The 26642-nt window shown below is 42.5% G+C and overlaps 1 protein-coding gene across 1 annotated transcript in view; it reads right to left on the bottom strand.

The window, feature by feature from the left end:
* Positions 1-21021: 21021 nt before the first annotated feature.
* The window catches only part of MDFI (MyoD family inhibitor), a 56930-nt gene continuing 51309 nt past the window's right edge, over positions 21022-26642 (bottom strand). The window contains exons 4-5 of the mRNA XM_048498479.1: positions 24604-24864; positions 21022-22584 (exon numbers count right to left, since the gene is read on the bottom strand). Coding sequence (XP_048354436.1) covers positions 22328-22584; positions 24604-24864 — 518 coding nt within the window. The 3' untranslated portion in view covers positions 21022-22327. The remainder of the gene's footprint in view (positions 22585-24603; positions 24865-26642) is intronic.

Raw genomic sequence — 26642 nt, 5'->3', positions numbered from 1 at the left:
AGGAGACACATAATTTGATGGACTGAATGAATATTAAAATACATAAGCAGCAAAGGAACATCACATCTATATCTTCATTAGTCCTGCTGAACTTTTTCACTCCTGCACCGTTACTAATACCTAGATTAAAGCCAGAGAAGAATTGCAGCCAAGTCTCTGAATCTCACACATTTCTTATTTTTTTAAGGGAAAAGAACTTTTCAGCCTAACGCAAGGTGGAGCAGCAAAACTGTTGCTGAAGCCAGACAGAGTGTAATGGCACTGTCCTCGTGCCAGAAGGGACTGTGCCCTGCAGTCCAGTCTACACAAATGGAAAAAATGCCTGCTAGAACAGACTAGTACCACTGAAACCCTGCAAGTAGCAACACTAAATACATAGCAGCCATACTATGTCACGAATTAACTTGATCTTTGTTGCCAGTGACACATTCTTACACTCGAGGACCTTTCCTAGCTCTTTCATGATTGCCCTTCCCAATCTCAATCCCCTCCTGATTTCTTGGTTGCAGTCTCCCTTTGGGTGGATAATGGAGCCAAGTAATAGGAAATCATTAACAATTTCCATTTCTTCCTGTGAAAATTACACTTGCATAATTATACTTGGTTGGGATTCATCATGTGGCTCTTTCTAAACTTGGGAGTGAAACCCTCATCAGCTTCTCCTGATACTTGCTTATAAATCTGATGGAAAACCAAGCCATTGGGAACTAGGATTCATCTCATTCCCTAAACCTGTTATTTGACTATCACTGCATAAATATAAAAGTCATAAAAGTTTTCATTTATACAGCAGAATAGGTATACAAATTAGCCTGCTTCCAAGTAGAAAATCACAAACTAAGAATGGAAAGGGAGATAAATAGAAAGGTAATCTGTTATGAGAATGAGTCAGGGTTGATAAATAGCACTGGAACTTCTATTTTCAGTGCCAGGTAGGGCTGCCATCTGCCCGCTAATGGCAGAAAGCCTCCCACCTCTTGCCATCTCTGCCTGCCACCACTCAGTTGGGTGGCAGGAGGAAAAGGATGGCTAGAATTGGGGGGGGGGGTGCCCAATCAGCATCCCTTACATCAGGGGTGGGCAATTATTTTTTCCATGGGGCCGCATAAGAAACAGAACATATTGTGGAGGGCCGGACCAAAAGGCTGAACTCAATTCTGCATAATAGGGGCTGATAAATGACAGACAGGTGCACAGATCAACTTGGAATCAGTGGCAACAGTTCTGCATACAACACTATTTGGCACAAAGAATCACAGGCTTAACCTACCTGCATAGTTGTCCACTGTGACAATCAAGCAAGAGGGGAGACTTAAGTCCCTTGACCTACTTTTTTCGACTAGCGCTTTTGAAAGCCCAAAAGAAGCAGGCAGCCAAGGCAACCGGCTCCTGCCGGGCTTTCAAAGGAGGGGAATGCCCCAGAAGCCACTGCGCGAGGGGCGTGGCCTTTCTCAGAGGCCCTTTCCAGCACAGTGGCAAGGTGAGGGGGGAAGGGGGAGGGTTAGCGTGAGCAGCACGGTTCTAAACAGGTCCTCTTAGGCCAGGGCCAGGTCTGTCATAAGGGCCAGTCAGGGTCACCCGGCGGGCCGGATGTGGCCCCCGGGCCGTATAATGCCCAGGTCTGCCTTACATCATGACATTTGTCACAGTTAAGGGGATTATATGGGGGTTTGCCCAGGATGGGCACCCCTTCTCCAGACTCCCCCAGCTCCACAGAGACCTTCCTTCTTCTTTCAGCCCTGGAACAGGCAATAGCCTTAAGTAGCTTGCACTAGTCTGGTCTTGACTTCAAACCAGGGACAGCCCAGAGTATGCCCCCATCTCTTTTACAAATAGCACCCCTGCCTCATGAGGTCATTGCCTGATGACTAGTTGAGCTTCAGGACCTTATATACTGTATGCCTCTCAAGGTCCAGCCTACTTGGTGACCTTCTCTTTCCCTCTAATTTCACCCCAGGCCAATTACTGGGTATATTTGGTTAATGTAGCTGAGTTTTGCCCAGTCATCATAGAAGAAGAAGAAGAAGAAGAAGAAGAAGAAGAAGAAGAAGAAGAAGAAGAAGAAGAAGAAGAAGAAGAAGAAGAAGAAGAAGAAGAAGAAGAAGAAGAAGAAGAAGAAGAAGAAGAAGAAGAAGAAGAAGAAGAAGAAGAAGAAGAAGAAGAAGATTTATACCCCACCTTTCTCTCCTGTAAGGAGACTCGAGGCTTACAAGCTCCTTTCCCTTCCCCACCCAACATGAAGCATGATACTGAGTGCAGTAAATTGCAAGAAGTAAAACCTAAGTAGATCATGTTCACATTCTTGTTGATGGAAGAAAGAAACCTAATATAAAGGATACATCTTGCTAACTCAAGAAACCCGCTAGCCCAGTATCAGGTGCATGCAAGGATAGAATATTTGCTTTTTCTGCAGGAGAGACCTGCAGAAATATGTGTCTCCATTATAATCCACATGAGAAAGAGGAAATACAAGGTCTACTGGAAGAGAAGGAAGACAAGTCAGAGAGCAGCTCCCAGGTTCAGACAAAGAGGGGAACTTTCCATTCAAGAGATAGCAATTATACACTTTAATGTCTCCTCCCCCCACCCCGCCCCGCCCCATCCCCCATCCCCCCATTCCCCATCCCCCATCTTCAGGTATGCAGAGTCATTATCTCCAACACCAGTCAGAAGGCTTACAGGATGCCTGGGAAATGTAGGCCTGTTGCAAATTTTACACAAGGTCTTAGAGGTTTATTTGAGGTCCATAGGTCACTTATTCTTTAGCCTTAGACCCAGGATCATGACACCATCATACACCCAAAGCATTATGGTTAAACCATAGCATCTGGAGGCAAATGTTAGAGCAATATCCCTGGTGTGGTGATGTCACTTCCACATTGCACCGGAAGTGGCATCATCACATCAAGGATGCCCATCAGAACTCCCCCCATCTAAATTCTCTCCCATTTCCTGCCAGTTACAGGTAAGCCTCAGCCTCAGAACTTAATAATAACATAAAGGTAAGAGTAAGTCTGGGTACATGCAAAGTGCATTTCCTTCCCAAGTGGCGTGGGCTCTTTCTTCAAAACATAGCTAGGATTATGAAGACATTTTATACAATCAAGATAAAGGATAGGTCCAAGCTCCAGCATTTCTCTCTGAACAAATGCAGGGTTCCATGTTTGTGTGCACATAAACAACCTGCCTACGCTGCATGAGGAATGCAGGCAAACTATTCTTTTTCTTTTAAGAGAGAGAAAAAAAGTTGCTATATTTTCACTCCATAACTCATGGAGACATAAGCCTATTCAGTGTCTTTCAAAGTGGGTTAAAGGTATGTCCCTTAATTATCCTCCCAAAATATTCTTGGCTAATAGCTTTCAAATGTTGGCATCTGTTCTTTCCTTGTGCACTTTGGCTGCTGGCTCTGTCTCAAGCACACAGCAACTCCTCCAGGACTGAGATATTTAAACACCATCTCCTCTCCAATTTCAGCAGCGTGTTGTAAAGAAAACAACTCCTGCTGGCTGCAGCAGGAAATCACTATTTGGCTTTATGAGGTACCTCTTCCTGACAGCCCTCTCTGAAAAGCCTTTGCTAGATTTACAGGGTTAGTATCTCACAGTTGCCTTGCTCTCAGCACAACTCCTCCTGGGGTGGGTCTGCAACAGAGGAGGAGGCCCTCTATTTCCTTCTAGACTTGATCATAACTGGAGAAGAAGAGCTCCTTGCTAAATGCAAAACTAGGGACCAGAAATTAAGAGGAAACACAAAATCTAGTCCAAATGCAGAATGGAGTGCCTGTGTAAACACAGCATGGCACAGGCCTGAGACTGAAAAAAACATTTTTCTCTAGTATTTCAAAAAGAGAAAAACACAAAGCTTGCCTAACTCAGCCAGAGATAACATAAAACATATTAAAACTAAATCCCTCCCACATACACCTCCCAAACCCCAGGAAAAAAAGTTTGTGGCACTAGAAGAAAGGAGAAAAACAACACTGCAAAAAGACATAACTTACAACTTGGTTACAAATGAACAGATAAACAAACACCAAAAACTACACTTTCAATACTATGCCTCTGAGCCAACTATATATCTCAGAAGAGAACTTAGAGGGCTTTATTTACATTTTGGAAGGGAGCTTAAGAAAGGCAGGGAGTTCAGCGACTCCACACACTCCAATGCTGCCATTTTCTACAGAAGAACTGATCTCTGTAGCCTGGAGATTAGATCCAATTGATGGAGGACTATAGCCTCCACCTGGAGGTTGGCAACCATAGATTACAATACAGCTTGGATGGCTGCAGTGTGGGTGGGAAAATTTAGATTTTGCCACGGTAGCAGCTCTGTTTTTTGATATCTTGACTACAACAACCATTTCTTTCTCTCTACTGTGGGCCAGGGAGGGGTTTAAATTATACCAATATAACAATATGTGCAACAGGTTTCCTGAATCCCCAGCTTTTGTTAAAAGAAGTTTCTCTAACCCCTAAAAGTGCAGAAAAAAGGAGGGAAACACATTTCAGATGAAAGTTGGAAATCAGAGATCCTGTTAAATATATTGTTAGTTGTACCAATACAATGATAACAGTTGCTAATTTTTTTCAATGAACAAGTCTCATTTGCCCACCTGCCACATGGAAACCCGACTGCTGCTGAACTATATTGGCAGCTGCACCACAGGTGGTATCCCTTTGCTGTAGATTAAAGAAAACAACCCCCTTCCCCTAGGTGAGGGAAAAGAAATGGTGGCTGCAACACTCACAGAGCTGCAAAGGACCACCATGGGCCCCCAGACAAAAATTCCATCTGGGCCCCCCATATGACCCTTACCCAAACCAGATATTATAACAAAATAATTTGGCTGGTTCTAATTGTCCAGGGCCCAGGCCTCCAGACTTCCCCAACTGTCCTGCATTCTGATTGGTAGCTTCAAGCATATATCACAAGACCAGAAGCACATTGTAATCTCCTCTTATCTGTGAAACGACAGCATTTGTAGCCAAGTGATCAGCCACCTTAGTTAAGACCAATATTTAGGGGATTTTGGGAATCTGCATTAATACTGACAGAAATACTGTGTTAGCCACATTTTGTAAACATGTAGAAAGTACAGTAATGAGCATTCTCGGTGTCTGATTGGCTGTTGTTTTTGAGTGATTGGCTGTTGTTTTTGAGTGGCAGCTGCAAGCCCCTATCAGCATGCTCAATCCCCCACATTCTGATTGGCTTTTGTTTTTGAGTGGCAGCTTGAATGAATGTCAGGTGGGGAGATCAGGCAGCTGGGCGGGAAAAATAAACTGGCTCTGCTCCTGATCAGTTTTTGCATGGTAGCAGACCCTAGCACAGCGGTTCTCAACCTGGGGGTCACAACCCCTTTGGGGGTCGAATGACCCTTTCACAGGGGTCGCCAAAAACTCTCTGCATCAGTGTTGTCCATCTGTAAAATGGATAAATGTTAAGGTTGGGGGTCACCACAACATGAGGAACTGTATTAAGGGATCGCGGCATTCGGAAGGTTGAGAACCACTGCTCTAGCAGGCTCACCCCAAGATTTTTAAAACGATTTTTTAAAAAAGAACTTCCAAGTTGACGAAATATCGCAGGGCAGCCCCAGAGCAGACCCGATTTAGGTCCAGGAACCAGGCGAAAATCTTGCACAAACCGGGAACTAAATACATGTAGAGTTTTTAATTTGGATGCTATTCAGAGAGAAATGATGAGAAATCCTTTCTCAGATGAGCATAGTGATCTAGGTTGCCACTGAAAAAACACACAGAGATTCGGGAAATACCTTGAACATTGTTGTAACTCTGTGATATCTTCTCTGGGTACATAGCTGAAAGGGATATCATGGCATCAAGGGCTGAGCTGCCATCCTGCTCTGTCCCCAAAAGCTGCTTGCAGTTCTTAACAGGAGGATGGCATCTCTTTTTTTGCAACAAAGCAAGTTTGGGAGAGATCAAGGAAAACCCAGGGAACCCTGAGATATGCCTGGAAAAGAACCTGCTTCCACACAGCATTGAACTAAGGACAAACAATCTATATGGAAATGGCTGAAGACAGTTTACCTACCCAAGATCATCCATCAACAGGAATATTTACATGAAACCACTCTTTTTGTCTTTTTGCTGCTGACCAGAGAAGATGTGGTGACATTTAAAAGTTGGAAATGCATAACTTGTAGCTGGTGATGATGCATGGTAACTGAAGCCAGGAAAGATTCCAAAGTGAGCATTGTGCATACACGTGTAACTTTGACCTCATTCTTGATTGCTGGTGGCAACTGAGCAATTTACAGCCCTGAACGAAAATGGTAGAATTGGAGGGCATGTAGTCTTCATGTCATCTTAATCATCTCCTGCCCTATTCACCACAGTACATTCAAGAGCCAAAGGGAAAATGTATTACAGCCACCAACTGCTGTACTATCCCGTTGAGTCTGGAATTCTAAGCTGGCATGTCAACATAAAAACAGAGGCTGCCTGTTCACCCGTTTTCACACAGCTGTGTCCAGCTGGGTATCTGATGAAGTTTAGTTGCTGGGGTGAGAAAATGGATGGAATTTAATGAAGTCAAAGGATTTTTACAGATTTCTTGGAAATGAGAGTAGACCTCTTCTAACTTTTCAGCAATGAAATGAAAGTTCCCCCCATGTGTGTGCACACTTGCACATGAGCACAGATGACTTTGACTTGAAAGAGTGACCATAAAAACAAATAGAAAGATAGGAAACATTTGCTAATATGGCACAGTGACAATTCCAGCTTTCATGGGAGGAAACTGATCCTGGCTAAGTCTACCTAAAGAAAAGCAGCTTCCCAAATTGGAGCAAGGTTGTTTGCGTAAACAAGCCTTGAATCTCGTTAAATTGCTCAGTACATGGGATAAGAACATTTTCTCTACTGTGTCTGCTTTGCTGGTTTAAACTTCATAAGTGAATCAGATTTTATGAAAATCTGAAAAATCAAAACAGGAGCGTTAGGTGGATCTGGGACTATTGTCTATTTGTATACATGAGCTCTCTGAGGGTCAAAGAACACAATTAAGTTGCTCCATGGAAGTCATTTCTGTGTAGGATTTTACTTGAATCGTTTGCATAGACCATCCTACCTAGGTGTATTTTACTATCTGTACACGTAGCATAATGAAAGTCCAAAGGTAAATTGGTCTCCCCTCTGCCCCCAGAACCATGAACTGACATCATTTCCATGTTTGGACACAGTTTTTCCCCTCACTGACTCTCCTCTTCCATGACCATCAGAAGCAACCCTAACCACAGGGCAAGTTACAATGGTGTGGAGTTTGGCGAAAACAGAAGGGGAAATGTTCCCCACTCAGGCACTGCAGACTTGCTCTTAAAGTCTCTTTCTTTTTTACAAGCCTCCATTTTGAAATTGGGTGCACCCACTGAACTGCCATTTTGGGACTGGTAATGCCCAAGGCTTTTGAAAAAAAATTAAGTAGCTTCAAGAAGCATAACATCTTCTCTCCCCCTTGTCAGAAATCTATTTTCCAATCACAACTCAGGTCAAATGTGTTTGATGGCTTCAGGAAAACCATTCTCCTTCAACCCAATTGACTTCACAGAGTTGTGAAGTTAAAATACCATGGTCATCCCCTTATAAAATGGGCAGGATTACAAATAGTAGCTAGTAAATAGACACATTCTTACTTAGCAGGAAATGTTGCCACAGATGCCATTGTGAGAAGACAAGGAGGGCAAGTTGCCTTGTCTCATTGGCCCTTTCTGCACGGGCAGGCATGCGGGGGGTGCATCGACATAGTTGCAGTTGGTGCACCCTCCGGGGCCATTTGCACGTCGTTCTGCAAACGGCCCTGGTGCCCCAATGGCCCGCAGGGCCACCTTTGCACAGGGCTGCTGCTTTTTTCCTGCTCTTACCTCCTCTCTGCTGTTGTCACTGTACAGAGGCCAGGGGACACGCTCCCGTGGCCATGCCGACATCTCCAGCAATGGCAGTCGAGAGGAGGTAAGAGCAGGAAAAAAGCGGCATGGGGAAAATGCCAGCTTCCACCCAGTGCCATTTGCTCGGCACCGAATGGAAGCCAGAGTTTTCCAAAAAACTCACTCATTGAGCGAGTCCAAAAAACACCATTGTGGGGAGGAAACGGTAGCTGTGTGATCTCTCCACCATAATGGTGTTTTTACCAGACTGATCTAAAAGGGCTGTGCAGAAGCGGCCATAGTCTCTCTCCTCTTCTTCCAGCCTCAATCTTTTGGTTCTGGCAAGGAGAATTGAGATGATGAGCCAAGTAGCCAGATGTAGCCTGAAAGCCAACAGTTTGTCATTCCTCTGCTATAAAAACAGATTCAGCAGTAGCAGGTACAACCTCTAGGCTGCTTGAAATAGCAGAATGAATTGTCCCCATTTGTTTTAGGAGCAATTCATGGGACCATTTTCAGAACAGTAGAATCACTATGAGTAGACGTTTTAATGGACTTCAGTGCATTGAAGCTGTCTGGTGTTTTTTTTTTTTTCATTTTCCCTGCTAGACTTGTATTGAAGTAAAAGTCTCTGGATACCAGCTTGGCCTCATCAGTATGGCTGTTCGGGAATGCTTCTTTGTCAAGACAGAACCATGAGCATTTTCCAAACACAGTAAAACTCATCTAGTATGTTCCTTACTTTTCAGAGTACTTATTCTCATTGCAGGTTGAAAGGGAAGAAGGATGCATAATCAAGCCAGCAATTGTCTGAAGCGTGCAGGACAAGGTGAAGCTGCCGAGACTGCAATTGTCAAGCCATTTGTTTTCTGGAGGGAAAAGCAGCAAGTCGGCTGATGGATCTGAAATGTTAATTTCTTCCAGCTGTTGTCAGTCTGGCAGGCTCTCAAAGGAAGTTTAATAGACTGCAGCCTTCTCTGCTTGCACCCATCCCCTCACTGGCTCCCCATAGCAGAGGCAGCTCAGCACAACCCAGTGATTAAACCAAAGTCCTTGTCTCCCACGGATTTGTTTTTCTTTTTGGCTGGGCTCACTGCAGTGCCATGTGTTTCCCTCGCCTTTAAATTTTCAGCTTATTAAAGGGGAGGAAACTATTTCTGCACAGGGAAGGCAACCAATGAGGGCACTTTACAAGGAGAATGAAGTCAGGTGACTGGCCTTGGAAACCATTTCGTGGAACTCTGCAGCATGTGCCAGTTTGGTTTATGGCCAGACAGGAAGCAGGATGAAGGAAGTCTTTGCAGTGAAAAAAAAAGTTATGTTTTATTGATTTTTTAATGTGGCTAGAAATAGCACATGCAGTTGGAAGCAATGGTTACCGTAAGCACAGCTAGGAAAGTGCCAAACTGAACCAGAGCACAGATTAGACTACTACAATATTCCATCACTGACAATAGCCAATGTTGCTGGCCCCTTCCCTTAATGAAACAAAAAAGAATCACAGCTCTGGTGTTTCCCTCTCAACACCATCACGGAGGATTCTTGCCTCATGAGACAAAGGACTTTGAATGACTTGAAGGGTGCTGAGTGTTGTCTGCTGCTGTGGATGGATGGATGGTTGCTGTGGAATTGTCCTGGCCTTCTTAGCCTCTTATGGAGAAAAGGGCCAATGCAACTCCACGGCAACCAGGCAGCCATCCAAACAGAATTTTCGCCGTTAAAAGCCTTCTTTCTCATTTAGCCAGAATTACACACACAAAAAGTTCAAGATACACTCCAAAGACCAGTCTAGGCCCCCGGAGTACTGTTTAGTTTTCCTGACACGCAGAGTATTCAGGCTCATGCTGGTCCCTCACCTTTCTACAAAGCTGAGCAGGACACCAGCTGAGATGTGCAATCCACTTGGCTGACTGTGTACAGTGAATGTAGTGATTCCCTGGCAGAAAAAGATTTTCAGGGGATATTTTTTGCACTTGAAATTGCTTGCTGGACTAAAGACCAGAACAGGAGTCTGGATGGAAGCTATTAGATGATTTGGGAGATGCCATGATTACTATCACTGGATTCCTCTTAGCTTGTGGGACAGCATTGGGATCTAGACCTAATCTTAGATGCTCCATCCATGCTTGAAATACATGTCAACGCATTTCTCTTTTGCAAGAGAGTGAAAGAGATTAGATTGGGGGAAAGACAGTGAGAGAAGCCAATTCGCATTTTGCCTTTATAAGCTCAATCACTCAGCTTTGTATATAGTTGAAACTCATGGACTAATCTTCTAACATTTCTTATATTTCGTTCTCACACCAACCTGGTGTTGTAGGTTTCTCTTATTCCTGTTTTATAGATTAGGAATTTAAGGCAGAGAATGACAATGATCTACCCAAGACCACATGGCAGATCCATGACCTGTTCTCAAGAGTCTCAGAGCCATGCCCAGTGCTTCTGTTTATTAGTTTGCATTGCCTCAGTAATTCCTTTTAACCTCACTAGTCTTTGTCCAGGTAAGTAAAATTGTGCCCATCTGAAAACATTTCAGAGTAGAAATGTTGAAGTAAATAAGCCAAAACTGATTCATGTATTATTGGCTCTGCAAGCTGATGAGGTAGGTAGACAAGAGGAAGTACACCACCCGCCCTCACCAAATCAGCAGGCAGCACTGAAGGGATTTCTTTCTTTCAGCACAGTGGCTTTTGCATTTTTCTTCATTCATTATGTTCAGGGTCAACAGACTTCGTCTTCATCTGGCTGGATTCTTTTCCTGGGCCGGGACTTCAGCCAAACCTCGACTGTTAATTTAAAAAAGCACATTTCTAAAAGCTATTCCCCTGCAGAGGCAGAAGACTGAAAGAACTCTACACCTTAATGCCTTTTCCCCAGGCAGTGCAGAGAAGCAGAGTGTGGGGGAATGTAGTTCCCTCTCAGTCAATTAGCAATTAGACAATAAACTTTCATTATTAATATGCTTCATAATAAATTGCTGTTAGGGAAGCTGATGAAAATTAAAACTCTCCTAAATGTAATCAGTCAAATGGCCCCTCTGGATGAAATTCACCGGAAAAGCCATCGCACAAAGTCTATCTCTCTTGCTGCTTAATAGGTCTGGAGTTCCAGAAAATGGATTCATATCTAGGGTGGCCTATTGAATACTATGCTCAGATAGATTTCAGAAATGTTTTGATGCCCATCCAGATACCAAGACATGGCAGAGGAGGTTCCCTTATTCATGGTCCTGTAAAATGAACAATGACCAGGCATTACAGGGGTGTGAATAGAGGGATACATTAACTAAACTGAAAGCCTCTTGTAGAGGAATGAAAGTTCACCATTGGCCTGTCATAAATAAATAACATTTTTTGTCCTCCATAGGGAGAAGAAAAAAGTTGATTTCATATAGAAGGGTCGGTCTGATGTTATGGAATGATGTGATGTTATGACGTTATAAGAGAAGCATCAACATTATAACGTCATAATATCACATCATGATGTTATGATTTTATAACGTTATAACATCATGACGCTATAACATCATGATGTTATAACATCATCATGACGTTATAACATCATGATGTTATAACATCATGATGTTACGTTATGATTATTGTTGCTTCCGTTATATGATGTTATGAAATGATGTGATGTTATGACAATATAAGAGAAGCATCATCATTATAACGTCATAACATCACATCATGATGTTATGATTATTGTTGCTTCTGTTATAGTTTAATTACATTTGCACCACTTGCATTAGCAACGTATAAAGTTGGCCCAACCTGTATTTGTAAAGTGGGATGTCTGTCTGTAAATGAGGGCTGGGCAGGAGGCATTCAAAAATAACTGGGAGTTAGAATAGTCTGTCTTTTCTCCCAGATGGATCCAGGCTAAACACTGGGTTTGATGCATACCAGCATTTCTCCAGGGGATATCACTGGAGGAGATTTGCATACAGATGCTAATTTTTGGCAAGTTGAAGCTGAGAATGTGAGCAGCTGGAACGCAAGTGGTCCACTGCTTGCTTAGCTTTCTGTATCATCTTTAAAGGATGTGAAGAACTGCGATGTGGGAATGTGTGTTCTTTGGTGTGCATCATCTATGGCAAATTCTCTATTCTCCAGTATCCTATTGACAGCTGGGACCATTCCCCTGCCATTCTTTGTGGGAAGGGGACAGAGACTTGGAGAATGACTGCCCTTGTAGATCCCACCTAGCTAAACTATGGTAGGTAGAATACAAAACAGTGTCCTTTCAGCAGCGGCACCCAGGTTTTGGTACTCTTGTCTCAGGAGGTTTGTGGTACTGCACAAATATTTTGAGAAAAGAAATAACTGCTCCACAGTAACATGTTCCTCTGAAAATAGTGATTTGCTGCAGGATAAAAGGCATCCACCAGACACATTAGTTCCTATTTATCAGGCTCGCATCATGGCCAGAAAATTCCAACAGCTTAAATTGTCAGGTCCTTGTGCTTTCGACATTGCTTCCACGTATGGCCTCTATAGCAGAAGAAATGTGATGGAAGAAAACCTAGTAAAGTTATCCTTTTATGTAATGTAATGGCACAGAAGCCCTTCCAGAATCTGGCCATCACAATTTCCCTGGCAGCTTTGTAGTAAAGGATATTGCTATGTAGCAAACATTGTGCGCAAGCAAGCTTAAGTTTAACCAAACCAAACCTTTTTAAAAATGTCATTTAAAATCCAACATAAATTCTCTCCATTCACCAGTTCAACAGATCTCAGTTCACATCTTTGCTGGTTTTCAAAGTCTCCCTGAGCAGGCAGTGCCAGGTGGCAGTAATTCCTGGGCTATGACCCACAAACCCTTGGGAGGTTGTCTGAGAAGCATGACGTGCAATGCATCACAGCTGCCAACGTCAGGGGAAGCGTGCTTGTCTGGCCAGCTGGCACAGTGAAAATGGGAGAACAACAAACCCATTTACTCCCTGCCCCAGTCCATTCAGACTGTGAGGGCGGCACGTGACCCACCAGGCCTATATGCATACAGCTTTCCTTGGCATCTGGACAGCTCTTCATTTTGGAGAGGCTTCCAAGGGAACTGTAAAAATCAAGTGTGGCAGGAGATTAATTAATTGAAACAGGAGGCATCTGTTGTTAATTAATCCCCCAGAAGATTGGTTAACTCTTCCTTTGCCTGTTGCACTGTGGGTTTCAAAGCCTGGCTGTAATCTCAAAGTCCTATCAAGATTCACGCTACATTTGCATGCAGTATTTTTTGAACAGCGGACAACTTATAAGTTTCAAAGCAAACAGTGCTCTTGTATCTTTACAAGTACTATAGAAGGAGAATTCCAATTCATGTAGCTTTTCTCAGTCTCCCACCCCCACAACACCATGTGACAGGTTATACCTGCTGAAATGTTTTCAGCTCAGTAACTAATAAAACTGCAGCCCCCTCTTGTCTTCTGTTACTACTAGTCACTCTTTGTAATGACAAAAGTTTCCTTTCCCCTCCCCCAGTGTTAAATGGCAGGCACATTAATGCTGTGAGAAAGAATTTTGAATGGTCAGATGAAAACATTGTAACATGGCCCAGTTTAAGCCAGTGTTCCTCCCAAATGACCTCAACCAAAAACCAATTGTAGGTGCCATGCATTCCAGAGGTGCAGGAACAATTTTTTTAAGCTATGGTTTTAGAGGAGAACATTTTGCTAAAAGATAGACATTTTAAGAGGAATAGTAAAAAGAGAATCTGGATGGGAAAGCACTTAAAGAGTTTCAAAGAGATGAGAAGCACTGAGAAAGACTTGGGAGCCTGAGCAAGGACTAGTGAGCACTTTCTTGTCACATCAAATCAGACAGCTTGTTGGGGAAGTAATGCACTGATAAATATTCCCTCTGGGAATACAGGATTACTAAACTAAATTTGACTAAGTTCAAACCAAAGATTTAGATGTATGTTGTCCTCAGACCTCTATCTATACAGACTTCATATTTTAAGCTGTTTCAGCAATATTATCGAACATTTCTGGAGAGCCAGCATGGTGTAGTAATTATGAGACAGCATTTCAGAAAATGTTTTTATAATACCATTATTATTGTGATTTTGGTAGACTAATATAGTTTGATAACTGTATTTTGCAATTTTTTCCTTGACTTGGCTCAGGTTATTGTTTTCACTTCACTTCTTTATGTTTATATTTATGTTTCTTTATGTTGTATATTGTGCTGTTCTGTTTATTGTGCTATGTTTTTGTGACTGTTGTATTGTATGTTATGCATTTGACTATATTACATTTATACACACTATTTTTTTTTCTTGCTCATAGCCTTTGTGTAGAAGGTGTTTTGATTCTGTCTTCTGTTCCTCTAAACCACCTTGATATTTGTTCATATCATTTCCTGTTTTGGATAACGCCTCCTCTCATCTTCCTGTAATAAGAGTGTAACACTGTAGATAGTTTATTGTTTTATGGTGCCCACGTGGCCTTCACTAGCTGTTTGCTATTCTTTTGGGGTGACAGGGCTGCCCTCCTGTTGTTGCCATATTAAATCCCCTCCTCTAGGTGTAAAAAGCCCATGTCATGCAACCTATGTAATGGTATGCAGTCAGCTTAACCTGTACTGATATGTAAAGGAATGGATCAAAGTGATGTAGTCAATGACGTATCAATGATGTACAAGCGATTGATGGATGTACTGCTATACAATGAAGAGCCTGAGATATATTCATTGCTTCTGCCTTGATTGCTGCAGCCAAAATAAATATTTCTGTTGTTGTTGTTCATCTCTCTTCCTTGAAGCCTCTTATTGGGACATGAGTCTTTGGGGACCTGATTCTGAGTCACAAAGTATGATATCAGTTAAGAGCGGTGGAAAACCGGGTTTGATTCATCACTTTTCTACATGAGCAGCAGACTCTTATCTGGTGAACTGGATTATTTCCCTGCTTCTCCCATGGAGCCTACTGGGTGACCTTTGGGCCAGTCACTGTTCTGTCAGAACTCTCTCAGCCCCACGTACTTCACAGAGTGTCTGTTGAGAGGAGGTGGAAGGAAGGCAATTGTAATCAGCTTTGAGATTTCTTAAAGGTAGAGAAAACCTCTTCTACTTCTTGAATCATCCACAGCAAACTGCTTTTTGGCGAAATCTGAAAATTCAATGTATGGTTTATTTTTATCACTTCCCAAGTTTACCAGATGTCAGCCTCTGGAGCTCTAGCTGGTACTTTCAAAATGTCCTCCTGACCAGCAAAATAGGATACAGTTGTATTTTTCTCATCCACCCAATCCCCATATCTGCTTCACTGGTCTCTTTGCTTGCTCTACCTTGCTTGAGTGTGCCAAGAGTTTCTGATTCTCTTTCAAATTACATAGATCTCTGATTCACATATGAGACTTGTAAAACTGAAGACAATTCAAGGTTTATAATCCCATGATAGCTGATCAAACTGACCCTTTTAGCTATAAATTTGGGAACTGAAGCTTAAAATTTTCTCAGCTCTGTAGATCTGATAATTGGAAACATATATTTATCCAGAAGGGTTTGTAATTGTAATTGTATTTGAAAAAAGTGGTGTTCATAAAAACAAATTAGGGGCATATTACTGTTCATGGAACAAGTTAGCTCACGCATTTCATATAATAACAACAGATGGTAGGAATCTTTGTTTCTAAAAACCTGGTGATATTGGGGAAGGGTATTATGTTGTATATGAGATGGGCCACTAAGAAGTCCCTGCCATCATTATATAAGGAGAATGGGGGTTGGAAAAGGCCTGGAGAATAAAAGGATAGGCCTGGGGAATCTACACTTCCCTTTCTATACTACCTTTCCCTTTTCTTCTTTACAATGCTCTGCTCTGACTTCAGTGGAATTTTTTTTTCTTTGAGTTGAAGCTATTGAGTATGTCATTTAACTGTCTCTTCTCAATGCCAGTGTTCTTACTGAAACACTTATTTGGGGCCATGGTCAACGACACTTCAGCCGCTGAACATTCTACATACCCTGAAGGTTCACTAGAGTGGGCTAGTGATTGACAATATTCAGGAAGGGAAATTGTCTGCGTAGCATAGTATTCTTCATGTGAATTCACTCATATTGATATCTAAGGCCATTTCCCTGCCACGTCCTTTCTAGTACACTTTTTTTCCAAAACACATGAGGAAACGTTAACATTGTAATTGGTCAAAAAAACAAGAAAGAAAGCAAAAGGAAAATGCATTCTCCTGCTCCCAATGCTTACACCACACAGGAGTGAACAGTATGCTTTTTTTTACAACGGGTGCTAGCTCAGATGGAAGAAATCTGCTCCCCATTACTGTTGCCAGCAGAGTTTGTTAAACAGCTGGCACAGATGGAGCAAGTGCCTTGAAACTGCCAGCAATGGCTAATTAGCACCATAAATGAAACCTGTTAGAGGATGAGGAGGAGGTTCATTTCCCTGCCAAAAGTGTGGATTGTCTGATTTAGGTCTGAGCCAATACATTTGTAAAAGAGTTTGTCGTTTGATTTCAATCTGGTCATTTTATCTACCTAGCTTGCTATTCATGGCATTTTCCACAGCATGAGACAAAATGAGTTGAATCCAAGAAAGATGTTGTAGATGGTTATTACAGCTTGGAAAGCACACAAATACACTCCAAAGTCTCAGAGGACTTCAGCACCTTTTAACCCTCATTTCTGTTATGTCACCATAAAATTATTAAGAAAAGCAATAGTTCTAAAATGTTGAAATATGTAAGATTTCAGAGCTGCAGTAGGCCTAAAAACAATTAAAGATAATCTATTTTCAAAAAGTTACTTGGTTCAGATGAGGCATATGTAGGATTGCCAGGGCCCTGCCAACCCGTGGTGGTGGGGAGTATGATCTGTCAACCAATGAGAGAGGGGGGTGGCAACACGGGAGGAACTGCTATTGGCAATACTGTAATGTCACTTTAAGGGAAAACCAAGTGATGGAAGTTCTCTATAGGCATTGCTGAAAATCCTGTGGTAAAACCATGGAGTTTCTGATGATTCTAAGATTGTACTGACATCACCTGCTGATGGCCTTTAATTGGGGGTGCAGGGGATTCACCACCCCACCACCCCACAGCCCTATGTTCCAGCTCCAATTTCCTGCTACTGCTCTGTGATTTGGATCCAGAACTAGCATTTAGTTGCCCCAGATCTGTGGGACTGATGAAAGTTCTGGTGGAGAAATCTCAACTGTTGGCTCCTCAGAAGTATCCTCTGGAACAGATAGATCAAAGTCTTCTACTGTGCTGGAGTATCTCTGTGGTCTTCCTTCCCCAGACTCTGATTCTGGCTCCTTGGGCTCCTACTCTGGGAGAATAAGTCTTGGAATCAGAATTCTTGCCTTGATTCCTTCAGGGCTGTTACACCAGTGGTTTTATGGAGTCCTTCCCTTAGACCAGATGCAGTACAAAAATGCCATTGACAAAGAAGTTCCAACTTTTCCCAAACACCAGAATTTGCATGTGTACAGCCTGTTGTAAAATATGAAGGTGCAGTGCTGTTTCTGGGTTTTGGGGGTCCCGGGCAGACAGTGCCCAGGGCCCCCCATCTGACCACCACCAGGATCCTTCTTACAGTCTCCTTTCCATCCCCAGCATGTCCACACATTGTTCTTTGGCTTGCAAGCCCTCTCGTTGCCCATACAAGTTCTCCAGACACCCTTTCCCCAACAGCACTGGCAGACACATGCAGCTGGGAGTGCTGCTGTCATTGCAACTGGAGCAGGGGTAAGGAACCTGCGGCTCTCCAGATGTTCAGGAACTACAATTCCCATCAGCCTCTGTCAGCATGGCCAATTGGCCATGCTGGTAGAAACTGATAAGAATTAGTTCCTGGCCTCTGAGTACAAATTCTGAACTAGAGTGTTGCCATTGTGCACCACCAACATACCCTTTCTCAGTCACATTGGGCAGTTGGGAGCACAGATGCAAACAGATGGCAGGGGAGGTGCATGGGTGGGGCTCAGGGCAGTGGGCCCTGCTAGAAGTCCTGGGCTCTTCAGCCAGGAGCAAAGTGAAGCCCCAGTTATCTTTGCTAGTGCACCAGGGATCACTTAGTTCAGAGCTGACTGGGGACATCAACTACTGTCTCCTCCTGCATCACTACTATAACTGGGGCCACTCAGCCTAGATTGCTCACTTCCCAGTCTGCCCCAGTTCAGGCTGCTTATTGAGCTTAAAATTACATAGCAGCGCTGTTTTCACATCAAGACCAGCTGGTGCTTTTGTTGTTGTTGTTTCTGCATGACATTGTCCTTTATTTGTGTACATACTGTTAACAGACTATTTCTTCCACAAGAATACTGATTTTAAATTTGTAACCCCCACTCGATGTTTCCTGGGCAGGCTGCTATCTGCACAAGCAGGTTCTCTAGTCTGAAGGGGAAACAGCATAATTGAAGTGCTCATCAGTTACTCTATTCATTTGTTGCTGCCAGGAGCCAGTCCCCAGCAGAAATTAACATGACAGAAGAGAATTATCTGCCTTTGTCAGAGGGGAGGGAACACTTGATGTCTCTGCTAACAAGACTTAAAAAAAAGTTGTTAAAGGTCTTGCAGTATTCCTATCCAGTGTTACTCATGCTTGTGGGCTTCCTTTAAAAAAAGAAAATCACGCTTAGCTCAACCTGTCTTTGGGAGTTGGTATTGAAGGAGGTGTCTGCAAAATACAGGGAGTTGTTTCTTAAGTTATTGTGTGGTTTCTGTGCAGCATTACCCAGGCTCCTCAATAAAAAAAAAAATAAAACAGGATAGGTGGAGAATCCTGAGGATCATGTGAGAACACAGCTGGAATGGGGGGTTCAGTGCACAACAAATATGAAATACAAACCACTGCTAAAAATCAGGAGAAAATGGATTACCCTGGGCTGTCTGGAACCTCCATTGCAAGGACAATTTCATACAAACTCACATCAATAACCAGACGACTTGGAAAACTGCCTTACTGCAGAAGTTGCCTAGGAGAACGGATCACAGCTTCCCTAACCTGATGCATATTTTTATTGTATTATTGAAGGCTTTCATGACCGGAATCACTGGGGGGTTGTGTGGTTTCTGGGATCCTCTGAAGATGCCAGCCACAGATCCAGGCGAAAAATCAGGAGAAAATTCTACTAGAACACAGTCATACTGTCCGAAAACCACACAACCCCCCATATTTTTATTTATGTAGCATTACATTCTACTTTTCACCCTGGGCAGCGGGGAGGGGGGGGACCCAAAGGGGTTATAACAACGCTCAGAAGAAAAAAACAAAACAAAAAAAAACAAACCAGACAAGAAAGGAAGGGAATGCTTCTGATGGTCAAGCCAGACCTCTGACTTTGCTGGCTGATCTTCTGTGCAGCTCTAGGCCTGGCTAAGAGGGTGGGATATTTCAGCCTTCAATGTCATTAGATCTATGTCCAAGATGAGAAAAGGTTTATAACTTCTCATAGAGAGTGGAAATGAGGTATGGCCCAATCTAGTTTCATAGGAGGCAATCCTGTTAATGATCAAGGGCATTTAAAGACCAGGGATGTTGCACTGCTGGAGATACTACTTTGCGTAAGATTCATGGTTACCATTACTAGCATTTTTGCCAAGCATCATTTTATTAACTGCACAGTGCAGCCTATTTCCAATTGTGCTAATTATGTATAGCTTTAAAACTGCCTTCACTCCCACCCCAACTCATTATTTTTACTTTCCCTTCAAATAAAATGTCAGTAGAGGTTGTTACAGCAGTGAACCAAGTAGAGACCCTAGCGTTCTAGGCAAGGGTATTCTATGCCCCAAAGAAATAGACTGAAGAGGGGTGGAGGCAAAAGTGATTAATTCCAGGCTTTTCCATGAAAACAAATGAATCTTTCCATGAGTCTATTGTTTCTTCATGACCTGCCTGAAAGCAGACCCAGCAGAAAAAAACATACAAAACATGTATTAGCAAAGAAATGAGATGAGGATTGTATTTGTGGGTTTCAATGGCGTTAAGAAATTCAGTAGCTGAAAAGTATCTTAGTTCATTATTATTTCTGTGGAAAGGAGCCTTAAACTGTATGTGTAAAGTGCCCCCCAGTTGCAGCCAACGTATGGCAATCTAGTAGGGTTTTCAAGGCAAGAGACTAACTGAGGTGGTTTACTATTGCCTTCCTTTACATAACAATCCTGCTATTTCCTCGGTTTTGCCTATCCAAATACTAATTAGGGCTGACCCAGATTAGCTTCTGAGATCTGACATCAGGCCAGCTGGGCTATTCAGGTAAGATCCAAACAAGGCATTAAAATGTAAAAGCACAATGGGTTGACACCCTGTGAAAGCACCATGGGTTGACAACATCACAACGTCTACTAGGCAGTCACTGCCTTCCCCAGTTGTCTGCACTTAAACCCCAGCAAATCTGGGTACTCATTTTACCAACCTCAGAAGGATGAAAGGCTAAGTCAATCTTGAGCCCGGCTACCTGAAACTGATAACCGTTGGGACTGAACTCAGGTTGTAAGCAGAGTTTTGACTGCAGTACAGCAACTTACCACTCTGTGCCATGGGACTCTCTTAGGGGAACATAAAGGTTTAGAAACAAAAACACAAGAGCTGGAGGATTGGAATCAGGCCTTAATTCACCATTAATGGGAGATAAAATGTTGGATACATTGAAGTGAGTTGACTCTCATACTATACCTCACTATACGGGAGGTGACTGTTATAAGACAACTTCACATGTACAGATGTTAAAGTCCTTTCCACAGCATCCACATTTAGGAAGGGTGTGGGAAAGAATTGTAAGTTTTCATATAATCCTGGATAATGAGACCCATCTCAGACACTGCTATCTGTCTCAAAGAAGAGGAAGAGAAAGAAAGACAGACAGACAGAAATCTACTCAAAAACCTCACTTAGAACAATTCTGTCTTTGGATACTAGTTCAGTCTAGAATTTTTTAGTAACTATGTATGTTGTATGGAAGTGTATCAGTGGATTACCCCTCCACATTTTAAAAGAGACAGGGGGTTAAAATACAGCATGTGGAGTACAATAAGATATGTGACATGCATATTCTGTATTTGGATGTCATATTCATGTACAAAAATATTTCATCTGAAGTGGCCATGAGAAGAGTTTCCTTACAAATGCATGACCGTTGCACTTCTAAGGCCAGTATGCAACACTAAACCATTTTCTGTGTCAGAAATGAAAAATGTTTTTATTTACAGTAACAAATAGACAGACAAAATATAAATCCATCCCACACTGAACAGAATCTGGAAGTCAGTAAGGGCCCCATCCCACCCTATGGACCCAAGGACCAATTTGATGGATCATTTGGGAGGCTGTTATGTCAGTGACTAATATTCCTTTTATAGCATTCCAACCAGGCAGGCGCCTTTGTGTTGGGTCTAGTGTTTGTTTACTGGGGGAAAAGGAACAAAAACACAGCTTCCCATTTGCAGCTATAAATTGTCTCCAGTTTATAAAGAAGCCTCTTTAAAGTATCTTTGTCAAACACCAGAGGCGGCAAAGAGGTGTTGGACTGAGCACATGTGGTAGGTATCAAGCTGTGAGTTCTGGTCACATCGCACTACCATGTCTCAAAACAAAGGGCGGGGGGTGGGAGCAGGATAGAATACATTTTCTATCAAAAAGCTCACTGAAAAAAATGAGTATTTAGTTGCTGACAAATTAAGAGTGTTCAGAAGCCCGTTTCTCACGGCATTATGGACGACTCATCATGCCCTGGCAGTATCCAGCCATAGTTACAGTTTCAGGGATGGGCCCAGAGCAGCTGCATTAAAAAAAAAATTCTTAGTACATTAGGCAGTCTGCCATCACCCTGGGTGCCTGAGATGTTCAGTAGCCAGCCTGGAAACATCAAGACTGCCAACTACTTGGCAACAGTACGCCTGAGGCGCTTTTGCCAAACAATAAGCACCAGCCCTCAGAAAAGAATTCCAATAGTCAAATAGCAGCAGGGACCACAGGCCAGCAGCTGGCATAGCTTAACGGCACACCCACCAGACACACCTGGCTAAGAGTGCCTGAGATTGCTGGTCCTGCGTGGCTGCTTCAGGTCCCTGCCAAACACAAAGGCTGGCGGCTGGGCACCTCTTCTGCTCCTGCTTTTGGCTCAGGAAGCAGGAACACTGCTCTTCACCAGCTTCCATCAGGAGGAGGTGAAAAGAAGAGGGGAGAATGAGAGAGAGCACATCCCTCCTTCCCTTAGTCCTTCAAGAATCCTGCAATTTTTTGTAATAGTTTGGGAAGAGCGCTGCCAGTTTCCAAAGCAGTTTTGTGCACCTAATACTGGTTCTAACAGATTCAAAAGGTGTCACCTCCTGCAGACTCATTTCCTTTTTCAATCCTTAGTGTCTTTGGTCATTGATTATTTGAAAGCAGAGGCCAATGGAGACCTCATTGCCAAGGTGTTCCCCCTTGGGCTTCCCATTAGAGTTCCTATCCAAAGAATGGGATCTGGATCCAAGTTTTAGGAAGAGAAGCACAGACCGCAGCACTCCATGCAGATCTCCAGGCAGTCAGCTGACTCACAGCATGCATCAATGATGCCACAGTCCATGTCACAGGGCAGGTCACAGTCAGCGCATTCCCCTGAGCCGCAGCAGCAGCAGCAGATGCCAGAATCATCGGAGCTGCAGGAGCCGCAGGTGGCACAGTCCAGCATGATATTGCAGAGGGTCAGGAACTCACAGAAGAGGCAGGAGAGGATGCAGTGGACACAGCAATCTGGAAGCAGAAAGAAAAGCATATCAAAGAGCCAGCAACTGGTAGGTAAGTGTTGGAGCTGGAACAAGAAAGGGAGATAAGTGACCAGGCAACAATGGAAGGGCCAGAAGAAATCATGGCTAGAGAGAGAATAGGAAGCATCTGCCAAGGCATTTCTGGAGTTGCTCAAAAACTCTAAGAGAATACAAGAGTAACATCAATATTTGAAAATCACCAATTGTTGGGTTATAGTTTTTTTCAACTATTTAAATTGTATTTTATTGTGGAACTTTAAACTATTTGTTATATGCTCTGAGCCCGGGGCTGGTGGGAGGGGAGGGCGACATAGAAATCTAATTAAATAAAATAAATAAAAAGAATACATTCCAACCATCCAAGGTTTTGGAGACCAGTTTGGTCATAGTACTCAGGCAATAGTACACAAAGCCATTGCAGATGTTGCAGACCTTCTGAATAGCCCCACCATTGATCAATAATGGGAAGTGGAGACATATTAAAGAAGTAAATGTGTGTGTGACTGGCTGGGAGAAAAGCATCTAATAATCTATCTGGCAGTTATGAGTAAAAGGTCTTATTGGCTGGGTGAAAGTACAACAAGGCTACAGTATCAAAGCCATAATCCTCCTTCTGAACATATTTAAAACCAACCAGTGTACCCAGGACCAGATCCCATCATAGATTTCCCAAAAGGAGGACAGACAGCAAAACTATTGAGGACCGGTTTCTCTTCATAGTCTTCTCTTTGAAGCAAAAAAGGTCAGAACTACAGCAGCTGCCCAAAGGACGGTGAGTGATAGTAAGACCCTAGTGATTGACTGATGATTGATTTAGACATTTAAACCCCGCCTTTTCTTGAGGTTAGAGGAGGCTTACAATAATAGGTTTTTTTAAAAAAAGAAGAAATTAAAATTAAAAGCAGAATAAAATATCCATTGACCCGTTTGGAATCTTGGGCCAATTGTTTTCAAAAAGGTCTTAAACTTCCTATAAACATTACATCCAGAGATCATTTAACTACACATCTTCATACTTCTCTTCTGTGCTCTTTCCCTATTGTGCCTTGTCTTTTAGCTTGCTCTTAGGAAGCCTGGGTACAGCATTCTAATACTTGCATGTATCTCACACAATCACTATATAAAGAAATAGATGAGACAGTAGCAGTTAAAAATTTGCGTTGGAAGAAAAGGTGGAAATGTCTACAGAAGCCACAAGCAGCAGAAAAAATATCTGAACTCCTGGCCTCCCCCTGTTTTAGCCCAGACAGAATTCCTTAAACATATGATTGTCTGGGTTCAAAAAAACAGCAGCAACAGTGCTTCTATGCCAAACATTTTCACAGGTGAAACAAGCATCTTGGAACTCCCTGCATCTACCTATGGCCAGATGGGTAATCGGGATAGGTTGGGAATGCAAATGTGCACAGAATTAGTAGACCTAGACCTCCAAAACCCTCCCTTAGGAAGGCTTCAAATGGAGGATCATGGCGTTGCTTAGGACCAGTGGTGGGGTTCAGAAGGTTTGCACCACTTTGGCAGAACTGGCTGTTAAAATGGTGTTTGTATACAACCAGTTGTTAAATGATTTGAATCCCACCATCAGAACCGGTTGTTAAATGATTTGAATCCCACCACTACTTAGGACCTCAATTTTGTCTATTTTGTCCCAACATGAAGCTATAATCAGGGTCATCTGTGTCTCCATGATCACATTTCTTTCTGTCAATGTGGCTGGTGGAGTAATTCCTTCTATGTTTTATATATATTTGGAGGACCACAAGCTTTTTAACAGTGGCTGCAAAATAGTAAGCCGTACGGGAGGAATACCTTCTTAATACAAAACCTTTATTGGCATAACAAGGTAAAATACAGATGGACACATATAGAAGTACAAGATTTAGAAAGGATATGGTTGCCATGTATATCCAGTTGTAGTGTCAAAAACTGCAAATGGTTTACATAAGCAGTTTGGTAGCATAGCATAAGTTTTGTCATAAAGATAATATTTTGGGTGTTGGAATACCTTCTTGTGCTTCAGTAGGAATCTGAGATGATGCAGATTTGGAGCTGCCTTTACTCTTTTTACTGATCTGACTGTTGATGGAGTGATGTGACTGGAGCTTCCGATGAGGCTTCTGGGAGACTGACAGTGAGCTGAGTTCAGAACACAGGATACCATTCCCAGCCTCGCCATTAGAACTGCCAAGGTCTGGCACATGCCCAGCACCATTCTGCAGAAGAGGAGTATAATGCGCCTGGACAGTTACTCGGCTCTGGGGTTGGCCTGTTGGGAATAGGGAGAAACAAACTGAGGACAGTTGTGATACAACACACCCAGGGCATTATAATTAAGAAGGATTTAAACTTTGCCAGCTCAAAATATGAAACTCCATTGTGTTTTTTTCCTGAGAACTAGAGGTTTACAATCATTTATCTCTCCACATTTTGGGTTTTTTTTACCTTTTTCCACAAGAAAAAAACAGTGAAGTGTCAAATAAAAAAGACATTGTGCAGCATTCTTCAGAACCTTAATTATCTTTTCCTCATCCAGATATATCGTCTGTGTTGTATGCTGTGTAACCAAACACATCTACAGCCTCTTCCACTTCCAAACTGAGTTTTGTGACTTAAAAATAGTTAAAAGTTACACAGAGCTGTACTGGAATTTGCACAAGCTATGGTATTGAAACTACTCAGAAAACTAGCTAGAAAAAGAAAGTAGCTGGTTCAACAACACATTTTGGCACCAAGCCAGAAAGTTTCAGACAGGAGCAGACTGTGTGCATGCTTGTGTATGTGAGGCTTGATCAGTGTTGATCAACTGCAGCGCAGAAACAAAAATATGCAAAGAATTAGCCCCATCGTGTATAATAAATGACTTATTCCTTTTTCCAAGGAGGATCCAATTCTGAAGTCTGTAAAGACTTTGTAGGGACTTTGTCCCTTTGTAGGGACAGAAGGTAAGTCCTTCTAACACCAATCCAGCAAATTGTCCTCTCAGTCAAATTACATGTAATAATCACAACAAAAATTAGTTCTGTTTTTAATTCTCAGGCCCACTGATTAAAACTTGCTCATAGCAACAAAAATTGACCCTCTTCTATTAATTTAGTTAAAATTTAACTAACCAATTTGCCAACTAAATCAAACTGATCTTTTAATTGTCTGAATCCACGATTTTTCCTGCATGGATATCATATGTATGTATAACAAAACATATTCAGCAGATATACACAGCAAACATTTATATATATATATAAAAAAACACACAGATTCTGCCAGTACTCTCCACAAAATGCCTTCTGAAATAACAGTATCTTAGATGAACCAGCTTTGGTAGATCCCCACTTTGGTAGATCATTCCAGAGGACTGGACACACCACAGAAAAAGTTTGCAACTTAGCTATTGCCGCACAGAGGATTTTAAGAAGGGGCAACAAAAACAGAATGCTCTCTGAAGGACATAGCTGATGAATGAGAGTATACTGGGAGATGCAATTCAATGAGTGTGAGAGTCTTAGGCCATGAAGGGCTTTAAAAGTAACAGCTAATACTTTGCATTGGACATGGAGGCAAATAGATAACTGGTGCAGTTGAGGTAGCACTGAAGTTATACATTCCAAATGACTGACCCTGGACAAGAGTTTTGCTGCCACATTCTGTACCAATTGAAGCTTCCCAAACATCTTCCAATACCGATGCAAAGTACATTACAGTAGTCCAATCTGTGGGTAACAATAGTGTAGATCAGTTGGCTAGGCTGACTAGATGGCAGAATCTAAATAAGCAGCCAGTTTATGATTTAACTGCAATTAAAATGCAGGACAATAGTGCCAACTTCTTTACCCATCAAATATGAGAGTACCCCCACGCTCTTAACTTGATCTGTTTAAAGGAGCTTAAACTCAACTAAGCCTCATAGATTAACACCAGCTGAACACTCAGCCCCCCAACAACCATCACCTTTGTCTTGTTTCAGTTATATGCCTTACCATGTATATGTATGGTAAAATATAGTATGTGTGCTTCACCTTCCCCTCCCAATCTTTCCCCTAGGGTGGA

This window comes from Sphaerodactylus townsendi, linkage group LG05 (assembly GCF_021028975.2).
Source record: "Sphaerodactylus townsendi isolate TG3544 linkage group LG05, MPM_Stown_v2.3, whole genome shotgun sequence".
NCBI classification, from domain to species: domain Eukaryota; kingdom Metazoa; phylum Chordata; class Lepidosauria; order Squamata; family Sphaerodactylidae; genus Sphaerodactylus; species Sphaerodactylus townsendi.
This window is presented reverse-complemented; position numbering and strand designations above follow the sequence as displayed.